Source organism: Chelonoidis abingdonii, chromosome 1, assembly GCF_003597395.2.
Source record: "Chelonoidis abingdonii isolate Lonesome George chromosome 1, CheloAbing_2.0, whole genome shotgun sequence".
NCBI lineage: Eukaryota > Metazoa > Chordata > Testudines > Testudinidae > Chelonoidis > Chelonoidis abingdonii.
Genome location: NC_133769.1, coordinates 52,972,753 through 52,997,974, shown reverse-complemented (window position 1 = coordinate 52,997,974; position 25,222 = coordinate 52,972,753). Strand labels below are relative to the sequence as shown.

Here is a 25,222-nt window from a genome sequence, read left to right as displayed (position 1 = left end):
GGGAAGAGAAAAAAAAAAGTCTTCAGTGCCATTGTGAGTTAGCATGAAGATCAACTGAGTAAGGCAAGCTGTTCCCTCCCATTCTATAGTATTCAGCACCTAAGTTTATATTAGCTGCTCTTTTCTCAGGTGCTGTGACCGTACAGTTGACACTCATACTGAACTGCATATAACTGCTGGTGAGAAAGGCTCATGTGAGTATTCTTGTCATTTAGACAATTTCAGAATTGCTTTCTGGACTCTCTTGAACTCAAAGGATGTTTACCAAAAAGTAGTACTTAAAAAAGACAACATTTAGACTGTTTCCTTGACTGCAGAAGGAGCACCATAAATGCCAATAAGACATTATCCTTCCATTTTAATTTACTGTTTGTTTTTCATAAATTAGTTAAGAATTCTAACCAAGACTGACTGCACTTTTTGCCTTCTCAACTTTGACTTAAAAGGTCTTAGAAACAAAGGAGGAAGTTTTGACAGGAGCAGGAAGGCAATGGCAGGATCTTCCACAGATAGATTTCCTGAGAAAGCTCTATAGAGATAAGACTGTTCCACAGGTCTTCTGCATGAAGGATTTGACTCACCTGGACAGAAATGGCCCCATCATCCTGAGAGGACGTGAACAGCTTGAATCCAAAGAAGCCCTACAGCTGCTGTTTATGCCACGTCATAATCAGAACCAACCTTTGGATCCAATCTCTGACTGAGAAGACTAATGCACACTGTTGGATTCTTGTTTGTCCCTAAACTTCTTGGATATATCTGGTTCTATTTAAAACAACAAGGAGTGCCACGAACTGAAGTGGCTGCTCTACAAACAAGAAAAGAATCCCATGGCCTCCTGTCCTGATAGATGCAAGAGTTTCCTTATAACCTGACCAGAAAAGCTACTTAACACCATGAGGGGGATCCTCCTTTGGTGGATCCTCCTTTGGCGGATTTAAGACTTTTTCTTAAGCAAAAACCCAAAGAGCTATTTCACACATTACTTGGTGTTCATCTTGAATCAGAGCCCTTCCCTTCTAAAAACATTCAGTACCCCAAGATTTCCTCTATGACAACAACTTCGGAGGAATATTTTGTCAGGACAACAAGCCTTGGATCAGACTTATTTCCCCCATATTCCTAAATGGAAGGAACTTAATAGTCAAAGTCAAACTACACAACGTTCCCTCTTCAGCCCCCCAAACTATAAGCTTGGTACTAGACAAACACTTTAAACTACCCTAACAAATTCTGATGACGGGGGAGAATTGGGTTCATCACCCACCCAAACTGTCAGAGAGACTGAGGAATTGTTGGAGTGAAAGCTTTTATATCCTGGGCTCCAGAATACTGAGCCAGACAGCCATTTGTACACCCTCCCAAAGAGAGCGCCATTAGGAGAAAAATTTGGAGGGGTCATGTTGGGGATGGGGGGATTTAAACTTTAGAATAAAGTTGTGCCACAACCCTATTGAAATTGTACTTGTTGCCCTCTCTAAACTACACCGATTGACTTCAGTTGGAATTCTGGGCACAATGGAAGATATGGGTACTGAGCATCTCGGGGGGGGGGGGGGAGGGGATCAGGGCCTGATAATATGCATCAAGTTGTTTTACACAAATGGAAGAATACTTCATTCATCCTGCAATATGATTGCTCTTCAAAGAACTGAAGCAAGACATGAATGCTTTACTGCACTACCAGGAGACAATGGTTTAGATTATACACAACCTTATTTAAGGAAGAAAAAGATGCATCACCAAAACAGAATGGTCCATTTAATACTCTGATTTTGAGCTGAAAAGCACCTTGGAGGAAAACCTATCCTATAGATCATAACTCTGAAGCATCAGTGGAGACTGGCAGGGGATTTTTGTCTACACTTGCATTTTTGTTCAGTAACATTTATTGTACTCCATGTTAGGTAAAATTTAGTACACTCTTGGTTCATTATATGTTTAATAATTGTACCCATAACTTAAGGAAAAATGGAAAATATGTCAGCTTACTTTTTAGTCGAGGTACCACTATCTGTTCTCCCCTCTGAAGGATGATGAATTAACAATGGACTTCCAAAGAATGTAATGGAAACTGTTTTTCTAATACAGTTGCACATATAACTGTCTAGAATTTTACCCTACAGAAGCGTGTGGTGAAGCTGCCTGCTATTCAGTATCAAGAGAAAATTATGTTCCAGTAATTTCTCAGTCCATTTTCCTCTCTCCTACAAAAGAAGAGTTCATTCATTGAGCAATACAGGTCTACTTACCACGAAGCAGAAGAGTACACTGGCAAAAACAGTAAATATAGTTGGGCTCCACACTCTTTCTTGTGAGTCTTTTTAAAGTCACACTATCACTGCAATTAGAGAACTGTATAACTATACATAAAGCAAAGAAAATAGAAGGGAGCAAGATTCAAGGGGGAAGAGATTAGGCTCCAACAAAATTACCAGCACGCTGATTTCCCCTTTTCATAGGTCTCTTCTATGATAAATAAAGAGACATTGCATTCAGCAACATTGGACTAACCGTGCAAAAAACGTAAGTTGACCTTTCCTTAAATGGCGGTATAGAGTAGTTCTGAATCAAAAATCAATGTCTGAAAAATATAGGTTTAAGTGTCAACATACACTAGTGCAGCAGGAACTATTTAGCACCCTTACTGTTAACAATATCAACTCATGCCTCAGCTATCTTCAAAAGTTGATAGAAACTGTAATGAAGTAGGAGAAGGTGCACAATTATTTTCAAGCGAAAGATAAGGTGACAGATTTTGAACCCTAGCTTCCTAGTAGGTGCAGCTGTAATACAATCTACGTGGAATTTATTTATTTATTGTAGAATGGGAGAGAAGAGTAGACTGGATGCATTTATTTCCACCTGCAGTGAAACAATAACTTATTCAGTGGGAAAGGATGGGGAGGAAGAGAATTAAAAGAAAGTTTTTATTTACTTTAACATCTAAAATGAATGAAGCCCCTTTAAAGACGCCAGTTTGTAATTCACATTTTAGCATGGTAAACTAGAAATAAGGATGAAAAATAGGTGGCTGAAATCAGTAGCCTTCAATTGGCCAAAGAGGGTACTAAGTCCCCATAACCCACTGCCAACTTTTGAGTGACAGCTGACAGAAGAATACAAGAGACTTACAATTAAACTGTTACATTTCTTGATCTGTGGGTAAATCAGTCAAGGTGCAATACAGATTCTAATTTATCAACTGTACGTATTAATCTTTGTTATAAAGGCATCCATACACATACATTACTGCTATAACATGCCAAAAGCATTTCCAAGCATGTGGTATTGAAGGAGACTTGGGGCAGGGGGAAGAGAGAAAGTTAAAGTTAAATCAAGCCCAGAAAGGCAGTCTTGCTCAATTTTAATTCCATGGTCTGTAACACTATCAACTAAATTCCTGCCTACTTCGCAGTATAAGTAGTCCAATAGTCTGCATTTAACATGTAGTATATCAAATTATTATCGGTAGCCAAAACCTTTGAACATTATTGCTTCTTGAAATAAACCATAGTAATTAAATTTTGTGACTTATCACACTACATAAAAGATAATTGAACAAAAAACCATTAGAATGCACTCTGGAACTAAACTAAACATTATCACTAATCTTTTTTGAAGGATAACTAGCTGAAGTATCATAACCAATTTTTTTTTCTATGTGCATCCCACACCTTATTTATTTACATCTCAAGCTGATATAGCATCTTTCCCTCTTTGTACTTCCATTACATAAAACCAGAAATAATTAAAAACTAATTAACTTTTTGCTTTATGAAGAAAATTTGCACCAGCACTGCCAAATTTAACACAATCTCATGCTTACAAATAGTAATTTGATTGTTAATTATATTATTTTCTTCTGTTTATATAATCAATGCAAATGCTAAGTTAATAGAGTTATATCAAGATTTTAAATTCAGAGGAAGGTGTTCTACTGTACACACACATTATGGAGGGTGTTTTGTTATATGAGGATAAACACAAAAAATGAGATCCCGTATGGCAAATAGTTTACACATTGGTGAAATAAATGAGGAGATCTAGACAGAAGGATATCAGAGGTCACCAAAATAGTGTAGTCTTACAGCAGCAAACAAATTGTGAGACAAGCATTCCTCAAACTTATCTGATGGGGCCCCCTCTGCTTTGTGTCTGTAGTAGTTTATGTTCCCCCCCCCACATGCCCCAGCTCTGAAGGCAAAGTGGAGAGCAGCAGCTGCTGACTGGACACCCAGCTCTGATGGCAACACCTGCCAGCACAGAAGTAAGGGTGGCAATATGAAAAGTGATATTTGTCAACACCACTTTTTACAACAGACTTAGCGCCCTATTGCCAGCCTTACTTCTATGCTGCTGCTGCCACCTGGGGCTGACAGCCAGAGCCCTGCTGCCTCCAAGTGAAGGATTGGGGGGTGGAGGGAAGGAGCTTCTGAGCAGCGGGATTTGAGCTGTCAGCCCCGGGGTGGTGGGGCTCCGGCTGTCCCCTTTATTCCTGCCCAGGGTGAATGAGAGGTGGCGGGAAGCCGGTACAAATTACCAGAGCCTGGTGGTCTGGAAGGGGGCCCGAGGCCCTGCTTCGTTAGCTCTGTTTAGCCGGTTCGCCCTTGCTGGGGGGCCCAAAAAATGTTTTTCACCAGGGCCCAAACCCACTCTCGGCAGCCCTGTTCCCACCTTCTGGGCATGCAGGGCCCTTCTGCACGAGCCCCAGCCATTTGGGGCTGACAGCCAGAGCTCTTTAAATATAATAAATAATAACTAATAAATAATAAATAATAATAATATAATGCTTCATGCCTGTATGTAATGTTATCTGCACCAGATCCAGATAGAAATTTAAGCTGTTTTTAAGGCAGAATTTAGCAAGATCAGTGTTTTTACTAGTGTTGAAATAAGTTCCCTTGGGCACTAGTTCATAAGTTTACTTCTAAAACTATTAGAAAATACAAAACATGAGGTACAGCTTGACTGCATTAGTTGCATTTTAACTAAATTATGGAAGGTAAACTACTGTTCATTTTTAGACTATGAATACATGCCTTAAAAATGCCTGTAAAAGATCTGAGAAATGAGATACAGCAAATCAGTTTTATTAGTTGCATCCCAGTGGACTAAAATCACGATGAAGTCTCAGTCATTTAAAAGTATTTTCTATCTGGCATGTCAATAAGAATCATTATAGCATCCATCAGCCTTTTTCCCTGCAAGAATCTACAATACAAGAAGTGTTCAATTCTGTAACAGTAGCAACTTTAGCCACATCACACAGCACATCAGTTCCTAATCCTACAGAACTATGGATTTCCCAAGAGCCCCTAGAGTAGACCTTTTTTATTTTATTTTTTTGGCTGCAACCGTTGCCAGTATGATTAGTAGTGCAGGACTACAAGAACAACATTTTAAAACAGAATTAATACTACACATAGTCCCATCAGTTAAGGTTAGGGTGACCAGATGTCCCAATTTTATAGGGACAGTCCTGATTTTTGGGTCTTTCATATGTAGGCTCCTATTACTTCCCACCCTCTGTCTTGATTTTTCACACTTGCTGTCCGGTCACCCTAGTTAAGGTCCTATGAGACTTTCCATTGACTTCAATGGCTAGATGACAAAAATTCACTCCAAAATGAAAGTGACAAATTCTCAGTTGGTAAGAAGTTTCCACAAAAATAAAGTGCTCTCCCACAAAATACTGATAGTTAGACGTGCAGAAACAAAAACACCTGATATTAAGATACTTTGTTGTTCTCCTATATAACAAAACTGATTAATCATCTATTTGTATTTTTGTTTTTAAATTTAAAAAGATTTTGTATTTAAATACATTTTCTAAAAACAAACTATTTAAAATTAAATTTGAAGTTATAGTAAGGCCTCAAGTATCAGAGGGGTAGCCGTGTTAGTCTGGATCTGTGAAAGCAGCAGAGAATCCTGTGGCACCTTATAGACTAACAGAGGTTTTAGCTCACGCTCCAAAACTTCTGTTAGTCTATAAGGTGCCACAGGATTCTCTGCTGCTTTCACAGTAAGGCCTCAAGTTACTAGAATCTATTAAAATCATTTAAATTAAAGTATGCTGCATCAATGAGCCCTCCTCAAATTTTAATGGAGTTAAAGGGTGCTGCTTTTTTAAAATTATATACAGAATCAGAGGGAAAACATTCTTATCTTCTGAGGTCAACTCAAGCTTTATAAATATGTCACAATGTCAGGTACTGCATTAAGTATTTAAGTTATTTACATGCTTTACAATGGAGCAAATGCTGGTATTTATATTTGTCCAAATATAAATACTTTCAGATTCTGTTGTGCAGAAAAGCTCTCCCTTTGGTTTTAGTTTAGGCAGCAGGTAAACAGAGGACATTTTCTTCATTTAGATTAGTTCATTCAAAGTTGAGAAACTGGGAGCTGAAAAAGCTGTAAAGCTTACTTCCTTTTCCAATAAAAACCAGGTGGAAGAGGATGAGATCTACTAACTCTAAAAATTAGAAGGAAACTGGGTCAGATTTTTAAAGGTATTTAGGCACCTGAAGATGCAGATAGCTGCCTAATCTGCTTAGGTGGGGGTTTTTTTGGGGGGGGGGGCTGAGGAGGGAGAGAAGAGGGAGAGGGAGTCAAACTACAAACCTATCTTCATCTTTAGGTACATAAAAACCCTTGAAAATCTGTCCCATGACGACCAAGAACAGTCAGTCAAACTACTGGTTAATATTTCCTTGTTTAATAAATCAGTTTTAAATGCAAAATATATTTTGATTAAATGTACTTTTTTTCTTATGTATCCAGCACATTTTGAAAAGGTACTTGTGTTTAACTAAGAAGCCATTTAAAAAAACAATCTGCTTTTGTATATTTAATTTAATTCTAATTTCCATCCAAACGCAGCTTGACACAAATCCAGGAGTAAAAAACCTGGAAAAAATGTAAAAAAAACAAAAACCCCCACATTTATTCAGGATGTTTATTTTCATGTTAAACTATATCATTACTTAAATAAATGCATGTAGATATAGTGTACCCCTGGTTAGCACAAAAAACTAAGGTAAAGGCTATATCTGATTGTAAATCAATAAGAATTAACCTATCTTTACGAAGGTAAAAGTACAAATGCAAACCAATAATTTAAATCAAGGTTTCCAACTTGCTGATTCAAGTAATGATTACAATTCCGAACTCAAAGCACTGATTTCACTCAGTCCACCCTGTTAAAAATTAAACTGTCCTTCAATCTTAAAACAATTTTTTTTTAATGTCAGTGTATCTGAAAATCTTGCAATACTCAAGAAACCATCTGGAACAATCATTTATCTCAATTAAATGTATTTACCTTACAGCCTACATTTATAAGCCATTACTAACTAACGTATAAAACCAGGTGCTGAGTCTACATAAGATTCCTTCCTCCCCCACACCTCCCACTCAAACCTAGCTGCAAACCCATCTGACTTATTTTATACAGCTCATGCATTCATGCACCTTTAACGTTCTATGACAGAATCAAAGGTGAAAGTATTCAAATTGTATTTTCACATTTTTAAGCTTCATTTTTAGGGGCAGAGATATCACTGAATAATTTGTTCTCCTTTTCTTAAAAACACCTGGAGAACCCCCCTTGGCTATTACAGTATAATAACCGGCTAGTACAGGGGTCGACAACCTTTCAGAAGTGGTATGCTGAGTCTTCATTTATTCACTCTAATTCAACGTTTCACGTGCCAGTAATGTTTTTAGAAGGTCTCTTTCTATAAGTCTATAATATATAACTAAACTATTGTTGTATGTAAAGCAAATAAGGTTTTTAAAACGTTTAAGATGCTTAATTAAAATTAAATTAAAATGCAGAGCCCCCTGGGACCAGTGGCCAGGACCCAGGCAGCGTGAGTGACACTGAAAATCAGCTTGTGTGCTGCCTTCGGCACGCGTGCCATAGGTTGCCTACCCATGGCTAGTAGTTAGTATCAATACATCATCTTTCAAAGCCTTACACAGATTAAACCTTGTATTCTTAACAGAACCCAAGTCACTGTAAATTGTGATAGCGTTTGTGATGTGGACATCTACCATCATAGAAACTGGGCAAATAGCCAGAATCAGGCAAGAACAGTTATTTGTTGTTGCCTTGGACCAGATCTGGGCTGCTGATTTAGAGATGTTACCCCACTTCTCTGACAGGATTTATCTCATAATACTGTTATCTCATAATACTAATAACTTACACCGTGAACTACACATTTTTCAAAACAAGGAAACACTTTTCTGTGAACAGCCCAAGAAGACACATCAGTGTATCTCCAATATTGTGCACAAGATACAATACACTCTTCCAAGTGTGACTGTTTCTCCTCCTAAACTGAAAGAGGAAGCAAACAAAGTTCCTTGCACTGGTCCCAGTTGCAATGTGTGGAACACTCCAGGAAACCCCCAACCTGCAATAAGCTTTATGCAGGCAAACTGCTGGGCCCACACAGAGCTAATGGAAGGCCCAGGGCCTTAATATGTAGATTGTTCAGGAAAGTGTGAACTCCTCAATTTCTCTTCTAAAATGTATTTAAATAAAATGCAGAATCATTTCAAGAGCAGACCATTTTAGGCTACTTATCCCTTTTGAGTTCACCTAATAGTTCACAAAAGTATGATAAAAAAGTTGCATTTTATCTATTATAACAGCATGGCAGTGCCACTACTACAGTTAAGGTAATGTTCACAACTTCCATTTAAAGGTCATACAATCACAGAAGATTAGTGCCGGAAGTGACTTCAGGAAGACCTCAAAGCAGGACCAACCCCAACTGAATCATCCCAGCCAGGGCTTTGTCAAGTTGGCCCTTAAAAACTCCATCATCCCTAGGTAACCCATTCCAGCGCTTCACCACCTTCAACTCTTTAAGTACTCTAAAACAGACATGCTTGGCTGGATTCCTTTGAAATTTGGTGTGCCTCAAGAGGATGCAAGGTAGGGTAGATAACCCAAATTTGGAGTACTTTGAGTTAGAGGTTGCAGAGATATGCCTCCTGCCCCCAGCCATTTTTCAAAAATTTCCAGGTGGGGTTTTTTTTGCACAGAGCTTGAGATGAAACTATTGATGTAATGTGGGTCAAAATGGTCTCAATCTGTTGAGTTTTACCCAAGACAGTGCATGGCACCCACTAAATCTTTGGGGCACCCAAACGAAACATTTATAAAAATGTATACTTTTTACAGTGCACATATGCCAATACATGCACGCACACACACAAAAGGCTAGAGGATTTCTATTTCTGCCATTTGATATGGTTTAAATCTCAACTCTTAAATGCTCTAAAATCTGATGAGTTAATTGGATTGCTTCAATATTTAATGTTACATATAGGGGCACAGGATAGCATTCGTGATCCAGATTTGGGGACATATGACCAAGGAGTTCCCAAGTTACTGAGCACCCTCTTCCCAAAAAAAACGCATGCAAAAAAAGTTTCCTTCTGCTGCCTTGTACTGTTAGACTGAGAAGTTCTAATGTTTGGGTAAATCAGAGACCTCATTAAGATTGATGTGAGCTCACCCTTCAGTTAATATAATTAACTAATGCTGCAAGTCTGTCATGGAGGTCACTGATTCTGTGACTTTCAGCAACCTCTGTAGCAGCTGGTGCTGGCCCAGGGGCTGCCCAAACCAGGCAGCCTCTAGGCCAGCAGCAGCAGTTTGGATGTGTGGGAAAGGGTTCAGGGCTAGGATCAGGGGGCTGGGGAGTGCAAGGGAGGCATTTACCTCAGGGTGGGGGGCTCCCCAGCTCCCTCTGGCATGGCCCCCCTGCAGCTCCCAGGCAGTGGAAGGGTGGGGAGGGGTCTCTGTGCCATGCATTGCCAGTGGGCCCCAACCTGCAGCTCCCATTGGTTGCAGTTCCTGGCCAATGGGAGCTGCAGCAGCTGGCCGTTGTTGCAGTTGCAGTGGAGGCTGAGCCTTGCCATGGAAGGACATGGAGCCGGGTAGGAACCGGCTGCCAGCCAGGAACCGGCTGCCAGCCTTGCCAACATTCCTCCTCTCCTCCTTGCGCCCCCCCCCCACCCCAAGCATCAGCAGGGGTCCCAGGCCACACACCACAGCCTGACCCTCCCCTCTCCCCAGCACCCGCGGCCTCCCCGGCCTAAGTTTTGGTCATGGCAGATATTTTTAGTAAAAGTCATGGACGGGTCACAGGTCTGAATTTTTGTTTACGACCCATGACCTGTCCATAAGAACAACCATACTGGGTCAGACCAAAGGTCCATCTAGCCCAGTATCCTGTATTCTGACAGTGGCCAATTCCAGGTGCCCCTGAGGGAATGAACAGAACATGTAATCATCAAGTAATCTATCCTGTCGTCCATTCCCCACTTCTGGCAAACAGAGGCTAGGGACACCAACCCTGCTCATTCTGGCTAACAGCCATTGATGGACCTATCCTCTATGAGTTTTTTTTTTTTTTTTTAAACCCTGTTATAACCTTGGCCTTTACAACATCCTCTGGCAAGTAGTTCCACAGGTTGACTGTGCATTCTGTGAAAAAATACTTCCTTTTGTTTGTTTTAAACCTGCTGCCTATTAATTTCAGTTGGTGACCCCTAGTTTTTGTATTATGAGGAGTAAATATCACTTTCTTATTTACTTTCTCCACACCAGTCAATCTTTTAGATCTCTATCATATCCCCCGCTTAGTCTTTTTTGCACGCTGAAAAGTCCCAGTCTTATGAATCTCTCCTGATATAGCAGATGCTCCATACCCCTAATTTTTGTTGCCCTTTTCTAATTCCAATATTCCAATTTTTTGAGATGGGGCAACCACATCTGCATGCAGTATTCAAGATGTGGGTGTACCCTGGATTTATACAGAGGCTATATGATATTTTGTCTTATTATCCATCCCTTTCTCAATGATTCCCAACATTGTTTGCTTTTTTGACTGCCCCTGCACATTGAGTGGATGTTTTCAGAGAACTTGCCATAATGACTCCAACTTCTCTTTCTTAACTAGTAACAGCTAATTTAGACCCCATCATTAATAGCTGGGATTACGTTTTCCAACGTGCATTACTTTGTATTTATCAACACTGAATTTAATCTGCCATTTTGTTGCCCAGTTACCCAGTTTTGTGAGATCCTTTTGTAGCTCTTCACAGTCTGCCTGGGACACTATCTTGAGTAGTTTTTTTATCACCTGCAGACTTTTCCACCTCCCTATTTATTCCTTTTTCCAGATCATTTATGAATACATTGAATAGGACTGGATTCAGTACAGACTCCTGGGGGACACCACTATTTACCTCGCTCCATTCTGAAAACTGACTATTTATTCCTACCTTTGGTTTTCCATCTTTTAACCAACCACCACTCCATGAGAGGACCTTCCTTCTTATCCCATTACTGCTTACTTTGCTTAATAGCCTTTGGTGAGGGACCTTGTCAAACGCTTTCTGAAAATCTAAATGCACTATATCCACTGAATCCCCCTTGTCCACATGCTTGTTGACCCCCTTCAAAGAATTCTAGTAGATTGGTGAGGCATGATTTCCTTTTACAAAAAAAATGTTGACTATTCCAGAACAAAATTATGTTCATCTATGTGTCTGGTTGAAACTATAGTAATGACGAAGTATTCACTCTCGAAAGCTCATGCTCCAATACATCTGTTAGTCTATAAGGTGCCACAAGACTCTGCTGCTTTTACAGATCCAGACTAACACGGCTACCCCTCTGATACTATAGTAAAGAAGAAAATTGGCAGTTTACCCAATACTGAAGTCAGGCTTACTGGCCTGTAATTGCCAGAGTCACCTCTGGAGCCCTTTTAAAAGATTGGTGTCACATTAGCTATCCTCCAGTCATTTGGTACAGAAGCTGATTTAAAAGACAGGTTACAGACTACAGTTAATAACCCTGCATTTCACATTTCAGTTCCTTCAGAACTCTTGGGTGAATACCATCTGGTCCTGGTGACTTATTACTGTTTAGTTTATCAATTTTTCCAAAACCTCCTTTAATGACCTCAATTTGGGACAGTTCCTCAGATGTGTCACCTAAAAGGAATGGCTCAGATTTGGGAATCTCCCTCACGTCCTCAACCGTGAAGACCAGTGCAAAGAATTCACTGAGTTTCTCCTCAATGGCCTTATCCATGAGTGCTCCTTTAACATCTTGATCATCCAGTGGCCTCGCTGGTTGTTTAGCAGGCTTCCTGCTTCTGATGTACTTAATTTTTTTGCTATTACTTTTTGAGTCTTTTGCTAGCTGTTCTTCAAATTCTTTTTTGGCCTTCCTAATTATATTTTTACACTTCATTTGCCAGTTTATATGCTCCTTTTTATTTTCCTCACTAAGATTTAACTTCCACTTTTTAAAGGATGCCTTTTTGCCTCACTGCTTCTTTTACTTTCTTGTTTAGCTCTGGTGGTTTTTTTGATTCTCTATGTTTTTTTAATTTGGGGTATACATTTAAGTTGAGCCTCTACTATGGTGTCTTTAAAAAGATTCCATGCAGCTTGCAGGTATTTTACTTTGGTGCTGTAACTTAATTTCTGTTTAACTAACCTCCTCATTTTTGCGTAGTCCTCTTTTTTGAAATTAAATGCTACAGTGTTGGGCCGCTGTGGTGTTTTCTCCATCACAGGGATGTTAAATTTAATTATATTATGGTCACTATTACCAAGCGGTCCAGTTATATTCACCTCTTGGATCAGATCCTGTGCTCCACTTAGAACTAAATCAAAAATTGCCTCTCCTCTTGTGGGTTCCAGGTATAATTACTCCAAGAAGCAGTCACGTAAGGTGTCAAGAAATTTTTTTATCTCGGTATCCCATTCTGAGGTGATACATACCAGTCAACATGGAGCTAGCTGGAATCCCCCACTATCATTGAGAGAGTTTTTTTTTATTTTTTTTTATTTTTATAGCCTCTCTAATCTCCCTGAGCATTTCACAGTCACTATCACCATCCTGGTCAGGTGGTTAGTAATATATTCCTACTGCTATATTCTTATTCGAGCATGGAATTACTATCCATAGAGATTCTATGGTATAGTTGGGTTCATTTAAGATTTTTGACTTAATTTGATTCTACGCTTTCTTTCGCATATAGTGCCATTCCCCCACCAGCATGCCCTGTTGTGTCTTTCTGGTATTACTGTGTCCCATTGATTATCCTCATTGCCCCAAGTTTCTGTGATGCCTATTATATCAATATCCTCATTTAATATGAGGCACTAGTTCACCCATCTTATTATTTAGACTTCTAGCATTAGTATACAAGCACTTTAAAAACTTGTCATTTTTTAGTGTCTTCATTAAATGATGTAATTGAATGAGACATTTTTTCATTTTACTGTTTCTCATCAGTTCCTACCTATTTTATCATCTTCCATACTCTCCTCCTTACTAGGACAGACAATCCCCATTAGTAGATCCTCTTTTAATGGATGTCTCTGTCCGAACCATGTGCTCCTCCGCACCTGTTGGCTTTCCCCCAGCCCAGTCCATGACTTTTACTAAAAATACCAGTGACTAAACCGTAGCCTTAAACATAACTAAGGATAAGTTCGTCACAAGCCACCGCAAAAGGAGTATTGCATGGGCATTTTTTTCCTTGTTATCCTTTAATAATGTTAGATGGAATCCTCTGGGTGAGAGTGAATGGGTTGTAAAAGGAGGTGAAGAGCTTGTACATTTCAGCAACTGTGGGGTTGGCAGAGTAAAGGTGTATTAACAGGGCATACTGGGGCACACCTCTTCCATATCAAAACCTATGCAGAAAAATTGGAGATGAAGTCCTCCTGCTTCCTAGCTCTGTTTCTGGAGCTGATAGTCAACAGTTAACTTGTTCACCCCCCCCGCCCCCAAAATCACTTGCCAATATTACTGTGAAGTGTCTAATCATTGGCCCTGTTCACTGAAATTAATAGATAAATAAGATGAACCATGATTAATTTCTACTTGATTTTTCTTTTTTTAAGTTAGGTGAACATCTATTCAGTTTATATGCTATAATTTATTAACCCCTCGACTAACTGAGCTTCTACTGATGAGCAAGTGTAACTCCAACAGAGTCAATAAAATTTTGAAGAGAATAATTTTTAGTTTGATTTTTGGGGGAGGAGGAAAGAAGCGGAGAGAAATCAGGTTCTGAAGGGAACTCAGGTTGCAGCCTCAATTATGTAGTGGATATTGTGCATCTCTGTAATACAAAATAGTATTAGAGAACAAATTTTCTGTTTTGATTCTAACCACTTTGTACAGGGACACTTACAGCATTTACAAGTTATTCTAACGGAGTTAAAGGCACAAAGATACTGACCGATGTGGACATAAGATATTCATTAACAACATTACAACGTGCCCTTCGTTTCCCTAATGAATAATACATACAACTTGTTCACAGGAGATATGGTACAGAAGCAAGATCTAGAAACGCTCCTGAAACTAACAAAATTCTGTGGCAGCTAAGCAGTCATAAGAGTTGATCCATGAATTTAAGAGCATAAATTAATATTATTTTTAAAAGCATATTAAAATTTAATGAGTATATATTTATGTAGTCTCATTACTCTATTATATTTGTTGTACAGTATGAATCTCTTCCCATTATAATAAGGTGGCAGAAATTTTAAACTATAGTAAAAGGTACAAAAGTTAAAGTTGAAAACAAGTCAGAATCTTGAGGGAAAAATACCTTAGAAGAGTAGTGCATCTGTTAATTATGTACTTTAAAAAAAATCATCCATCAGAAAACGAAGAAGTTCAAAAGTTAGGCTTCAAGAAGTCATTTGGAAGTACGTAGGTAACGTCAAATGACTTTGCCCATGGTTTTTTGTGTGTTTTTTGGGGGGGGGCGGGGCGGGGCGGTGTTAAGAGTGTAGTCATATGCACCCAATCCATATTTAGGCAAAGTGGACTGAGTTTCAAAAATGCTGAATACAATAGTTTCCCACTGATGCACTTTCCTCTTAAATGTTCCCTTTGTCGAAACACAAATTGTAGTATAAATTGCACACCAAGAACACTAACAAGACAGAATTGTTCCACAAGTGGTTGTTATGGGAGTTTTTTCATTAAAAAAGACTATTGTCAATTTCAGAATAAGTTCTAGACCACTATTTTTGTAACATTAGCTTTCAAAAAATGTGATAACACAAATTTTCATGAAGCATATTAATATATACTTTTTTTTTTTTTAAAACTCTTTTTGCTTTTTTAAAAACTATAAAAAGTTGCATTGGAAATACATTAGGGCAATGCAATTTCACAGAAGTCAGAATTATAAGATTGGGAAAAAGTTCTCTTTTGCAAACTTTTTTACTAGAGCAAAAAGTTACAACTTACTCCTCTGATATAGTTTCATGATTTGTAAAGCTGAAGTTGGGTAAGGGTTCTTCAATTTTAGGAGTCTGGAGAACATTTAAGGCTGAAGTGGTCTTAGATGCAACATCTGCTCTTTTCTCATCTTTTTCAAGAGCTTTTCTCTTTCCGCCATTTTGAAAATATTCTCGGCACACACTAAAAAAGAAAATATCCAAAGCAATATTTCAGCAGACCAATGGTAATGAGGTTTAGCAATACTTATAACTATAGGTACTTTGAGTCTACATGTTATCTAAAACTTGCAGTTAAATTGTTTATTATTAAAAACAGATTATATCAAGCCTTGAGAGGATCAAGACTTTTTTGTAAAAATAAGTATTATTGGGGTTTACCTATATTAATTTGAGCTCAGCAGCAGCATGACAAACTGAGAATGAAGGAAAACACAGTTTTAAATGGAATTTAATAAAGGATACAAACACTTAATAACTGGAGTTTCATAACAAAGTCCCATATTCAAGCTGGAATACATATTCAAAAAGACGAAAACCCACAATGTTATCTGTAGAATGCATTGTTTCCAGTAGTTTTCAGAAGGCAATTATCCTCACTTCTTTGGACATTTATTGTCCATACAGATCACAAATGAAATGAAAAGTGACTTAATTGCTTCCAGATGTTTGATCCAGAGGCAGTAGTCAAAAAGCTGGACTAAGTTAAAATGAGGTATATGGATTTTTTTTCCCCTTTTGGATAAGTTCCATATTACCTATACATAAATAGATCCTAACTTTCAAGGAGAGGGAATGTGGACCTAGCGAAAATACCCTTATCAGAGCTACAATTAGAAGTATATTCAACCTTCTCCCCCACTTACATACTAGCTCTGTAGTTTCCAGAAATGGGGAGGGTTAGCAAATACTTGTAAGACACTTCTTGGAAAGGAGGAATATAACCCAGTCATAAGGACTGGTGTAGGTAAGCTAGACAGAAAGCACAGAAGACTTAATTATAAGCATCAAGCCCAGCCTTGAAAGCCACTCCAGTCTCACTCTAGAACCATGGAGGGCAAGAATGCAACTGTTTATAAGCATATATTAGTAATATCAACCAGAGCACAGAAGGTTCACCTTTGGATTACAGAGCTTTTCCCCTTATTATATAGTTTTGCTATTGTCGACTGCTTCATGGGTCATTGTAGGCTCCCAGTTTAAGACTAGAAAGGCTGGAACTGTCTCAGCATATATGAGAATATAAGGCCTTGTTTATACTAGGAATCTTGTTTTAAAACATTGTAAATGTTTAGCTGCCTTTTTATTTTGTTTATATCATGTGAAACTTGAAGTTGAAAAAAATCTTCAATCTGTTTTTCTATAGATCAGAGGCTTTGCATCTCTTCTTACTGAGAGAGATATTGGTTTTGATATAGGGATCTAATTTCAGGTTCTTAGACAGTTATAATGTTTAAAACAGATTCTGAACTGAGACAGATGTTAGAGATGTTTTGGAAGAACATCTCTGGGAGCAGTTTCTCCCATTGAGGATTCCAAGGTCTGCACTAGAACAGAGATCTTGAGACAATTCTATCAGTTACTACAAGTTCAATGTTCTGATTCTGTTCAAGCATTAGAAAAGCAATTTATAAAATTTTGTTACGATAGAAGAATTTTTAGATAGTTCTGCTGATCACCACCTTACAAGTGAGAGAAAATCCAGACTGGCATTTGGGGAAAAAAAAAAAAAAAAAAGACGAACAAGACAACATGGAATTCCATTTGCATCTAATTTAGGGCCCACTTCACCCCTCCCTTCTTGAAAGAATCTAACTAAATTTTAGAACCACACTAATGCTAGCAAAAGCCCTAGTGTAGATGCAGTTATACCAGTAAAAAGAGTGCTTTTGCCATAACGTATTTTGCTTGCAGAACCAGAATAGCTATACCAGCTGAAGCACACTTTTGCCAGTAGATACTATTACACAAGGAGAATTTTGCTATGACCACCAAAACCTCTATGTGGAGACATGACGTTTGATTTGGAGTTATTTTCCAAAATGTGTCTTTCTGCTTCCCTTTATATTACAAAGCTCTAGTCTTAAATACAAAAGGGAAGTGGGAAGACAAGAAATAGAGTTTGAGGAAAGCACAGGCAGGGTATATGATTAATTTATTGTTCAAGCTTATTGCAATAGCACTCTAAGGTCATGGGGTCCAGAAATAATTCTGGAATTCAGCAGACAAACCTTGTATCAATCCTATAACTAAAGGGTTCCCAGGTATTCCCTGAAACAATCACATATACAGGGTGAGGCAGTCTCCTTATTTTAAGCTGCAAATGGTCAGTTTTGATCACCATATATTCAATTTTTACAAACCATGAAGAAATATTTCAATTAAGCAATAAAAACATTATATAATCAAAAATGAAGACACACATAGAATGACATGCATCCGACGAAGTGGGTATTCACCCACGAAAGCTCATGCTCCAAAACGTCTGTTAGTCTATAAGGTACCATAGGATTCTTTGCTGCTTTTACAGATCAGACTAACACGGCTACCCCTCTGATACATAGGATCTAGTTTATGAATTAATCTCAAAATATTTTTCAGACTCCCCAACTAGGCAGCAGAAAGAGTTTAAAAAATAATCTGCATAACTGTGACTCTTAATACCAAAGAAGAGTATAGATGGTTTCTCTAATGACTATACTGTGCTATGTAGGCTAGCCCTCTACATAATTTGCAGACAGTTGCTTTCTCAGGTATTTGGTTAGAAAAGATTGCATGGAGAAGATAAAATGAAGGTAGAGTAGCTATACAAGTTTCTTCTAGCTTCTGAGTAAAATCTCTTTCCTCATTACAGATGCCTAAGATCTGCCTCCAAAAGCCATCCTGTCCTCAAAATAAGGCTTACTGAAGGGGCTCTCCTACATTTTCAGTGTTCCTCTTCTGAAGAGGAAAAACTTATGATCACATAATTGTACCAACTACAATTAATTTTTCTATGTAATCAAAGTATTTATTTTTTTAAAAACTGTATTTTCATTCAGTTAAGCAGCAGGACACAAAGAAGGGCCAGCACCATGTGACCCATCACCTCTCTGCAGATCATCAGTGATACATAGAACAAAAGCTTGAGAACTCCAAGCATCTAGAGATGAAGTGAGGAATTGCAAAGTATTTTCTCAGCTCTATTTACTAAGAAGTTGACACCTGTCAGAGGATCAATCTACTCTATCATCTGGCCTTCTAGGCATCAGTTTGTCCCCTGAATTTCCAAAGAATGCACATACACCACATTCAAATTAAGATCCTTTTCTTGGGATTTTGTTTCAGGAAACCACAGAAGTTCACTAAATCTGCTTGCCCCTTCCAAGGCAAAGCAGTTCCTTTTCCCGGTCAGCAGGGTTCCACAAATAATCTCTCTTTTAGCCTTCAAGGCTTAGTCCCCCCTCTGTCCCTGGGTCACAGAAACTTTGCACACAGATTCCTTCCTTTGTTCATGCCATTGCTTGGTTTGCCCCACACCTAATATTGTCTGTATTCAGGAGACTTACTATGGGAAAATTTCCTGGTATTTTCTGTTCCCTTTCACTGAGAGAAAGGCAGCCCCTCTTCTGTGATGGCAGTCCAAAAGTGGTGCCTATGGTGATCCTCTGGTCAACTGATTTGGCCACAGATCAGAGCTGGGGCCTAAACCCCAAAGGGCAGCACACCCTGAAATAGCACTGCTATATATTGTTTGACATTTGGGATTATGTAGACAGAGAAAAGGGAGTACCTTTCCCAGACCTGAGGAAGAGTTCTGTGTAGCTCAAAAGCTTTTCTCTCTCTCATCAACAGAAGTTGGTCCACTAAAAGATAGTACCTCATTCACCTTGTCTCCCTGACAAAAGGAAAGTCATTTCTGCAAGAGAAACTTTATATACAGAACACTGGGTATGAGAAGTAACACAGGGATAGATTTTTATACTCTACATCTTTAATTAAATCCAGGTGCAAAACTTGATATGCTTACAAAGCCAATGGGAAGTCACTGGAACATGTGACTCTTACATAGCAAAGATCTGTATTAAAAAATTAGTACAGCTATAAAAAGCAGCAAGCAACCAACTTTTAAAAGTCCTCTGCAAATAAAACATTATGAATTATTTCATAAGAGTGTATTACTGTCATGAAGTTATAAGGGAGGAGGTTTTGCCTTATACATTAAAAATGTATACACTTGGACTGAGGTTGAGACAGAAATAAGAGATGGGTTGAAAGTCTCTGGGTAAGGATAAAAGGGGTAAAGGGTGAGGTCACGGCAGGGGTCTACTATTTACCACCAAACCAGGAAGAAGTGGATGAGGCTTTTTTTTTTTTTTTTTTTTTTTAAAACAAACTAACAAAATCATCCAAATCACAGGAGCTGGTGGTGATGGAGGACTTAAACTACCCCCAGACATCTGTTGGGAAAACAGCAGGGCACAGATTATCCAACAAGTTCTTAGAATGTATTGGATACAATATTTTATTTCAGAAGGTAGAGAAAGCTACTGTGGGGGGAGGCTGTTGTAGATTTGATTTTGGCAAATAGGGAGGAACTGGTTGAGAATTTGAAAGACAATGGATTTCAAGAAGGCAGACCACCAAACTCAGAGTTGGTAGGTAAAATTCCATGGGAAGCAAGTCTAAGGGGAAAAACAAAGGAAGACTGTTGGCAGTTTTTCAAAGAGACATTATTAAGGGCTCAAGAGCAAACTATCCCACTGCACAGGAAAGATAGGAAGTATGGCAAGAGACCACCCTGGCTTAACCAGGAGATCTTCAATGATCTAAAATTCAAAAGAGTCCTACAAAAAGTGGAAACTCGGTCAAATTACAAAAGAAGAATATAAACAAATAAACACAAGTATGTAGGGACAAAATTTCAAAAGCCAAAACACAAAACAAGACTAAACTAGCTAGGGACACAAAAGGAAATAAGAAAACATTCTACAAATACATTAGAAGCAAGAGGAAGACCAAGGACAGAGTAAGTTCATTACTCAATAAGGGGAAGTGGGGGGGAGAACAACAGAAAATGCGGAAATGGCAGAGATGCTTAATGACTTCATTTCGGTTTTCACCAAGAAGGTTGGTGGCGATTGGACGTCTAACATAGTGAATGCCGGTGAAAATGAGGTAGGATCAGAGTCTAAAATAGGGAAACATCTAACTTGCTTAGACAAGTTAGATGTCTTCAGATCTCCAGGGCCTGATGAAAGGCTACCGAAGGAGCTGACTAAGGAGATATCTGAGCCATTAGCAATTATCTTTGAAAAGTCGTGGTTGATGGGAGATACTCCAGAAGACTGGAAAAGGGCAAATCTAGTGCCCATCTATAAAAAGGGAAATAAAAACAACCCAGGAAACTACAGACCAGTTTAACTTCTGTACCCAGAAAGATAACGGAGCAGTCAATTTGCAAACACCTAGAAGATAATAAGGTGATAAATAACAGTCAGCATGGATTTGTCAAGAACAAATTACATCAAACCAACTTGATAGCTGTCTTTGACGGGGTAACAAGCCTTGTAGATAGAGGGGAAAGCAGTAGATGGGGTATATCTTGACTTTAGTAAGGCTTTTTATACTGTCTCGCAAGACCTTCTCATAAACAAACTAGGGAAATACAGCCTAGATGGAGCTACTATAAGGTGGGTGCATAACTGGTTGGAAAACCATTCCCAGAGAGTAGTTATCAGTAGTTCACACTCATTGTGGAAGGGCATAATGAGTGGAGCGCGTGGGCCAGTTCTGTTCAATATCTTCAGTGATTTAATAATGGCATAGAGAGTACACCTAGAAAGTTTGTGAACGATACCAAGCTGGGACGGGTTGCAAGTGCTTTGGAGGATAGGATTAAAATTCAAAATGTTCTGGAGAAATGGTGTGAAGTAGATAGGATGAAATACAATAAGGACAAATGCTAAGTACTTCACTTTGAAAGGAACAATCAATCAGTTGCACACATATAAAATGGGAAATGACTGCCTGGGAAGGAGTATTGCGGAAAGGGATCTGGGGATCAGAGTGGATCATAGAATATTAGGGTTGGGAGAGACCTCAGGAGGTCATCTAGTCCAATCCCCTGTTCAAAGCAGGACCAACACCAACTAAATCATCCCAGCCAGGGCTTTTTCTAGATGGTCCTTGAAAACCCCCTAAGGATGGGGATTCCACCACCTCCATAGGTAACCCATTCCAGTGCTTCACCACACATATAGTGAAATAGTGTTTCCTAATATCCAACCTAGACCTCCCCCACTGCAACTTGAGACCATTGCTGCTTCTTCCGTCATCTGCTACCACTGTCACTGCCACAGCCTAGCTCCATCCTCTTTGGACCTCCCTTCAGGTAGTTGAAGGCTGCTATCAAATATCCCCTCATTCTTCTCTTCTGCAGACAAAAATAACCCCAGTTATCCTCAGCCTCTCCTCATAAGTCATGTGCAGCAGCCCCCTAATCATTTTCATTGCCCTCTGCTGGACTCTCTCCAATTTGTCCACATCCCTTCTGTAGTGGGGGGGACCAAAACTGGACATAATACTCCATCCAGGTGTGGCCTCACCAGTTCCGAACAGAGGGGAATAATCACTTCTCTCGATCTGCTGGCAATGATCCTACTAATACAGAGCAATATACCCTTGGCCTTCTTGGCAAGAAGGGCACACTGCTGACTCATATCCAGCTTCTCATCCACTGTAATCCCCAGGTCCTTTTCTGCAGAACTGCCACTTTGCCAATCGGTCCCCACCCTGTAGCGGTGCCTGGGATTCTTCCTTCCCAAGTGCAGGACTCTGCACTTGTCCTAGTTGAACCTCATCAGATTTCTTTTAGCCCAATCCTCCAATTTGTCTAGGTCACTCTGGACCTTATCCTTACCTTCCAGAGTATCTATCCACCTTAGTGTCATCTACAAACTTGCTGAGAGTGCAATTCATCCCATCATCCAGATTAATATGTTGAACAAAACTGGCCCCAGGACCAACCCCTGGAGCACTCCGCTTGATACTGGCTGCCAACGAGACTTTGAGCCATTGATCACTGCTTGTTGAGCCCAAAAATCTAGCCAGCTTTCTATTCACCTTATAGTCCATTCATCCAATCCATACTACTTTAACTTGCTGGCAAGAATACTGTGGGAGATCGTATCAAAACAATAAGCTAAATGAGTCAATAGTGTAATGCTGTGGCAAAAAAAAAAAAAAGCAAACATAATTCTGGGACGTATTAGCAGGAGTATTGTAAGCAAGACACGAGAAGTAATTCTTCCGCTCTACTCTGCGCTCATTAGGCCTCAGCTGGAATATTGCGTCCAGTTCTGGGTGCCACATTTCAGGAAATATGTGGACAAATTGGAGAAAGTCCAGAGAAGAGCAACAAAAACGATTAAAGATCTATAAAACATGACCTATGAGGGAAGATTGAAAAAATTGGGTTTGTTTAGTCTGGAGGAGAGAAGACCGAGAAGGGACATGTTAGAAGTTTTCAAGTACATAGAAGGTTGTTACAAGGAGGAGGGAGAAAATTTGTTGTTCTTAACCTCTGAGGATAGGACAAGAAGCAATAGGCTTAAATAGCAGCAAGGGTGGTTTAGGTTGGACATGAAAACACTTCCGAACTGTCAGAGTGGATAAGCACTGGAATAAATTGCCTAGGGAGGTTGTGGAATCTCCATCACTGGGGATTTTTAAGAACAGGTTGGACAAACACTTGAGAGATGGTCTAGATAAACTTAGTCCTGCCTTGAGTGCAGGGGACTGGACTAGATGACCTCTCGAGGTCCTTTCCAGTTTTATGATTACCTCAATTTGAGGAGTCTAGATTTAGAACCAAGTACTAATCATGTTCTTTATAACAAGTTTCACTGCTAACTGTTTCAACACAAAGTTTCACTAATGCTAGTTGGGAATGCTTTAATCTGGATTTAAAATCAAAATTCAGATCATCACATCCTAAAATTCTAAGAATAGTAAGATAGAACAATGGGAAATCTGATGCTTACTTAAAAATAACCACACAATAAAACATGAGTGTTAGAGATAAGAACAGAGATAAGAACAGAAGGTAAGAATATGCTCTGCACTGAAGACTCAGATTGCCAGTTTGAGACTGAGTTTAGAATCCTATTTTGTTAAACGATACAAAGATTTACCTGCTACACCATTCAATTCGACCTTCCCCTTCACAAGATTTTGTCCAGTGATTATCTGCAAGGTTTTTCATTGCCACAGCATATTCACAAAGAGTTTCCTCATCCTCACAGTGTTCACGCCAGATCTTGTCAAAGTCGCCCACTACACAAAAACAAAAACAGAGTGTGAGCATAATATACACGTTTAATGTTTGACACCAGAAAGCAGCATCTAGTCTAAATGTCTTCTTCACAATCTTTAAAGTGTGAGCCAAGCATAAATTGATGCAGTGGTATCTCCTTAAGTCTAAAGGCATCCTAAAAACAGCAACAAAATTGCTCCCATTCATATCAAGTGTTAACATATTAAATCTACTTATGACAACTTACATGTCAACATGCTTAGCTATTTACTGCTAATCAAAGCCAACAAGAAGAGGGATGATTATGAAAAACTGCATAATCTACCTTAAATAGCAATTTATTTTGATGTCATGAGCAGGCAAAGCATTACCATTGCTCTTCCTCCCCCATTTGACCTCTGATTGCAGTAGGAGTAGGTATACAAAAATTTGCTAACTTGCATAACTGAGAAATCTAAGGGAAGCAGCTTAGCTCCTTGTTTAGTCAGACTGCCTGTCCAAGTGTGGTTCAGGGATATTAAGCCTATTTCCTTTACTTGAAAAAGTTTCAGAAGTCACAAAATGCAGATATCAACAGAGTAAGGCGTACTTCCAATCAGGCATTTGCATTCTCTCATCTAAGATGGTATTCATGCCGTAAGGCCAAGAAGCAAACCACATACAATTTAAATCCAACAGAGACTGGGGAAACAGAGACTGGGGCTATGTCTACACTACCCGCCGTATCGGCAGGTTACAATCGATTGTTCGGGGATCGATATATCGTGTCTCATCTAGACGCGATATATCGATCCCCGAGCACGCTTATATCGATTCCTGAACTCCACCAACCCCAACGGAGTTGCAGAATCGACAGGGGGAGCCGCGGACATTGATCCCGCGCGGTGAGGATGGGTGAGTAATCCGATCTTAGATATTCGACTTCAGCTGAAGTTGCGTATCTAAGATCGATTTTCCCCCGTAGTGTAGACCAGCCCTGGGGAAACAGGGCAAACAAAAAAAAGCTCTAGCACAGATTTGTCTGTCTGCTTTATGACTAGTACACAGCAGAAGAGTCACTCTGCCCCATTAGTAAGTTGGCTGGCTGATCAGAACACTTGAAAGCATAAATATGGCACCTTTCATTCTCATTAGTTCCCAAAAGCACTGAATTAAGAGGTGTGTGTGTTAAAATGTGTAGTTGGCAATAAAAGACACCAGCAGTTGCACAGACATCAGCCTGGGAGCATGCCTGAGTAGGATGAGACACAGGAGCACTCTGTTCCCCAGCTGGGTTTCCTTGGAAAAGGTGTTTCATGCAGCACCAGCATAGGACTGAACAGACATTGGGAGACAGAGGGTATGTCTACACTACAGGATTAGTCCGATTTTACATAAACCGGTTTTGTAAAACAGATTGTTTAAAGCTGAGTGCACACGGCCACACTAAGCACATTAATTCGGCGGTGTGCGTCCACGTACCGAGGCTAGCGTCGATTTCCGGAGTGTTGCACTGTCGGTAGCTATCCCGTAGCTATCCCATAGTTCCCGCAGTCGCCCCCGCCCACTGGAATTCTGGGTTGAGATTCCAATGCATGATGGTGTAAAAACAGTGTCGCGGGTGATTCT

General features: G+C 39.4%; 1 protein-coding gene across 2 annotated transcripts in view; it reads right to left on the bottom strand.

Moving 5' to 3' along the window:
- SAMTOR (S-adenosylmethionine sensor upstream of mTORC1) overlaps positions 1-25,222 on the bottom strand; it is a 65,143-nt gene that overhangs the window by 19,426 nt on the left and 20,495 nt on the right. For both annotated transcript variants that reach the window (XM_032770840.2, XM_032770841.2), the window contains exons 2-3: positions 23,493-23,634; positions 15,329-15,502 (exon numbers count right to left, since the gene is read on the bottom strand). In XM_032770840.2, the coding sequence (XP_032626731.2) occupies positions 15,329-15,502; positions 23,493-23,634 (316 nt within the window). The remainder of the gene's footprint in view (positions 1-15,328; positions 15,503-23,492; positions 23,635-25,222) is intronic.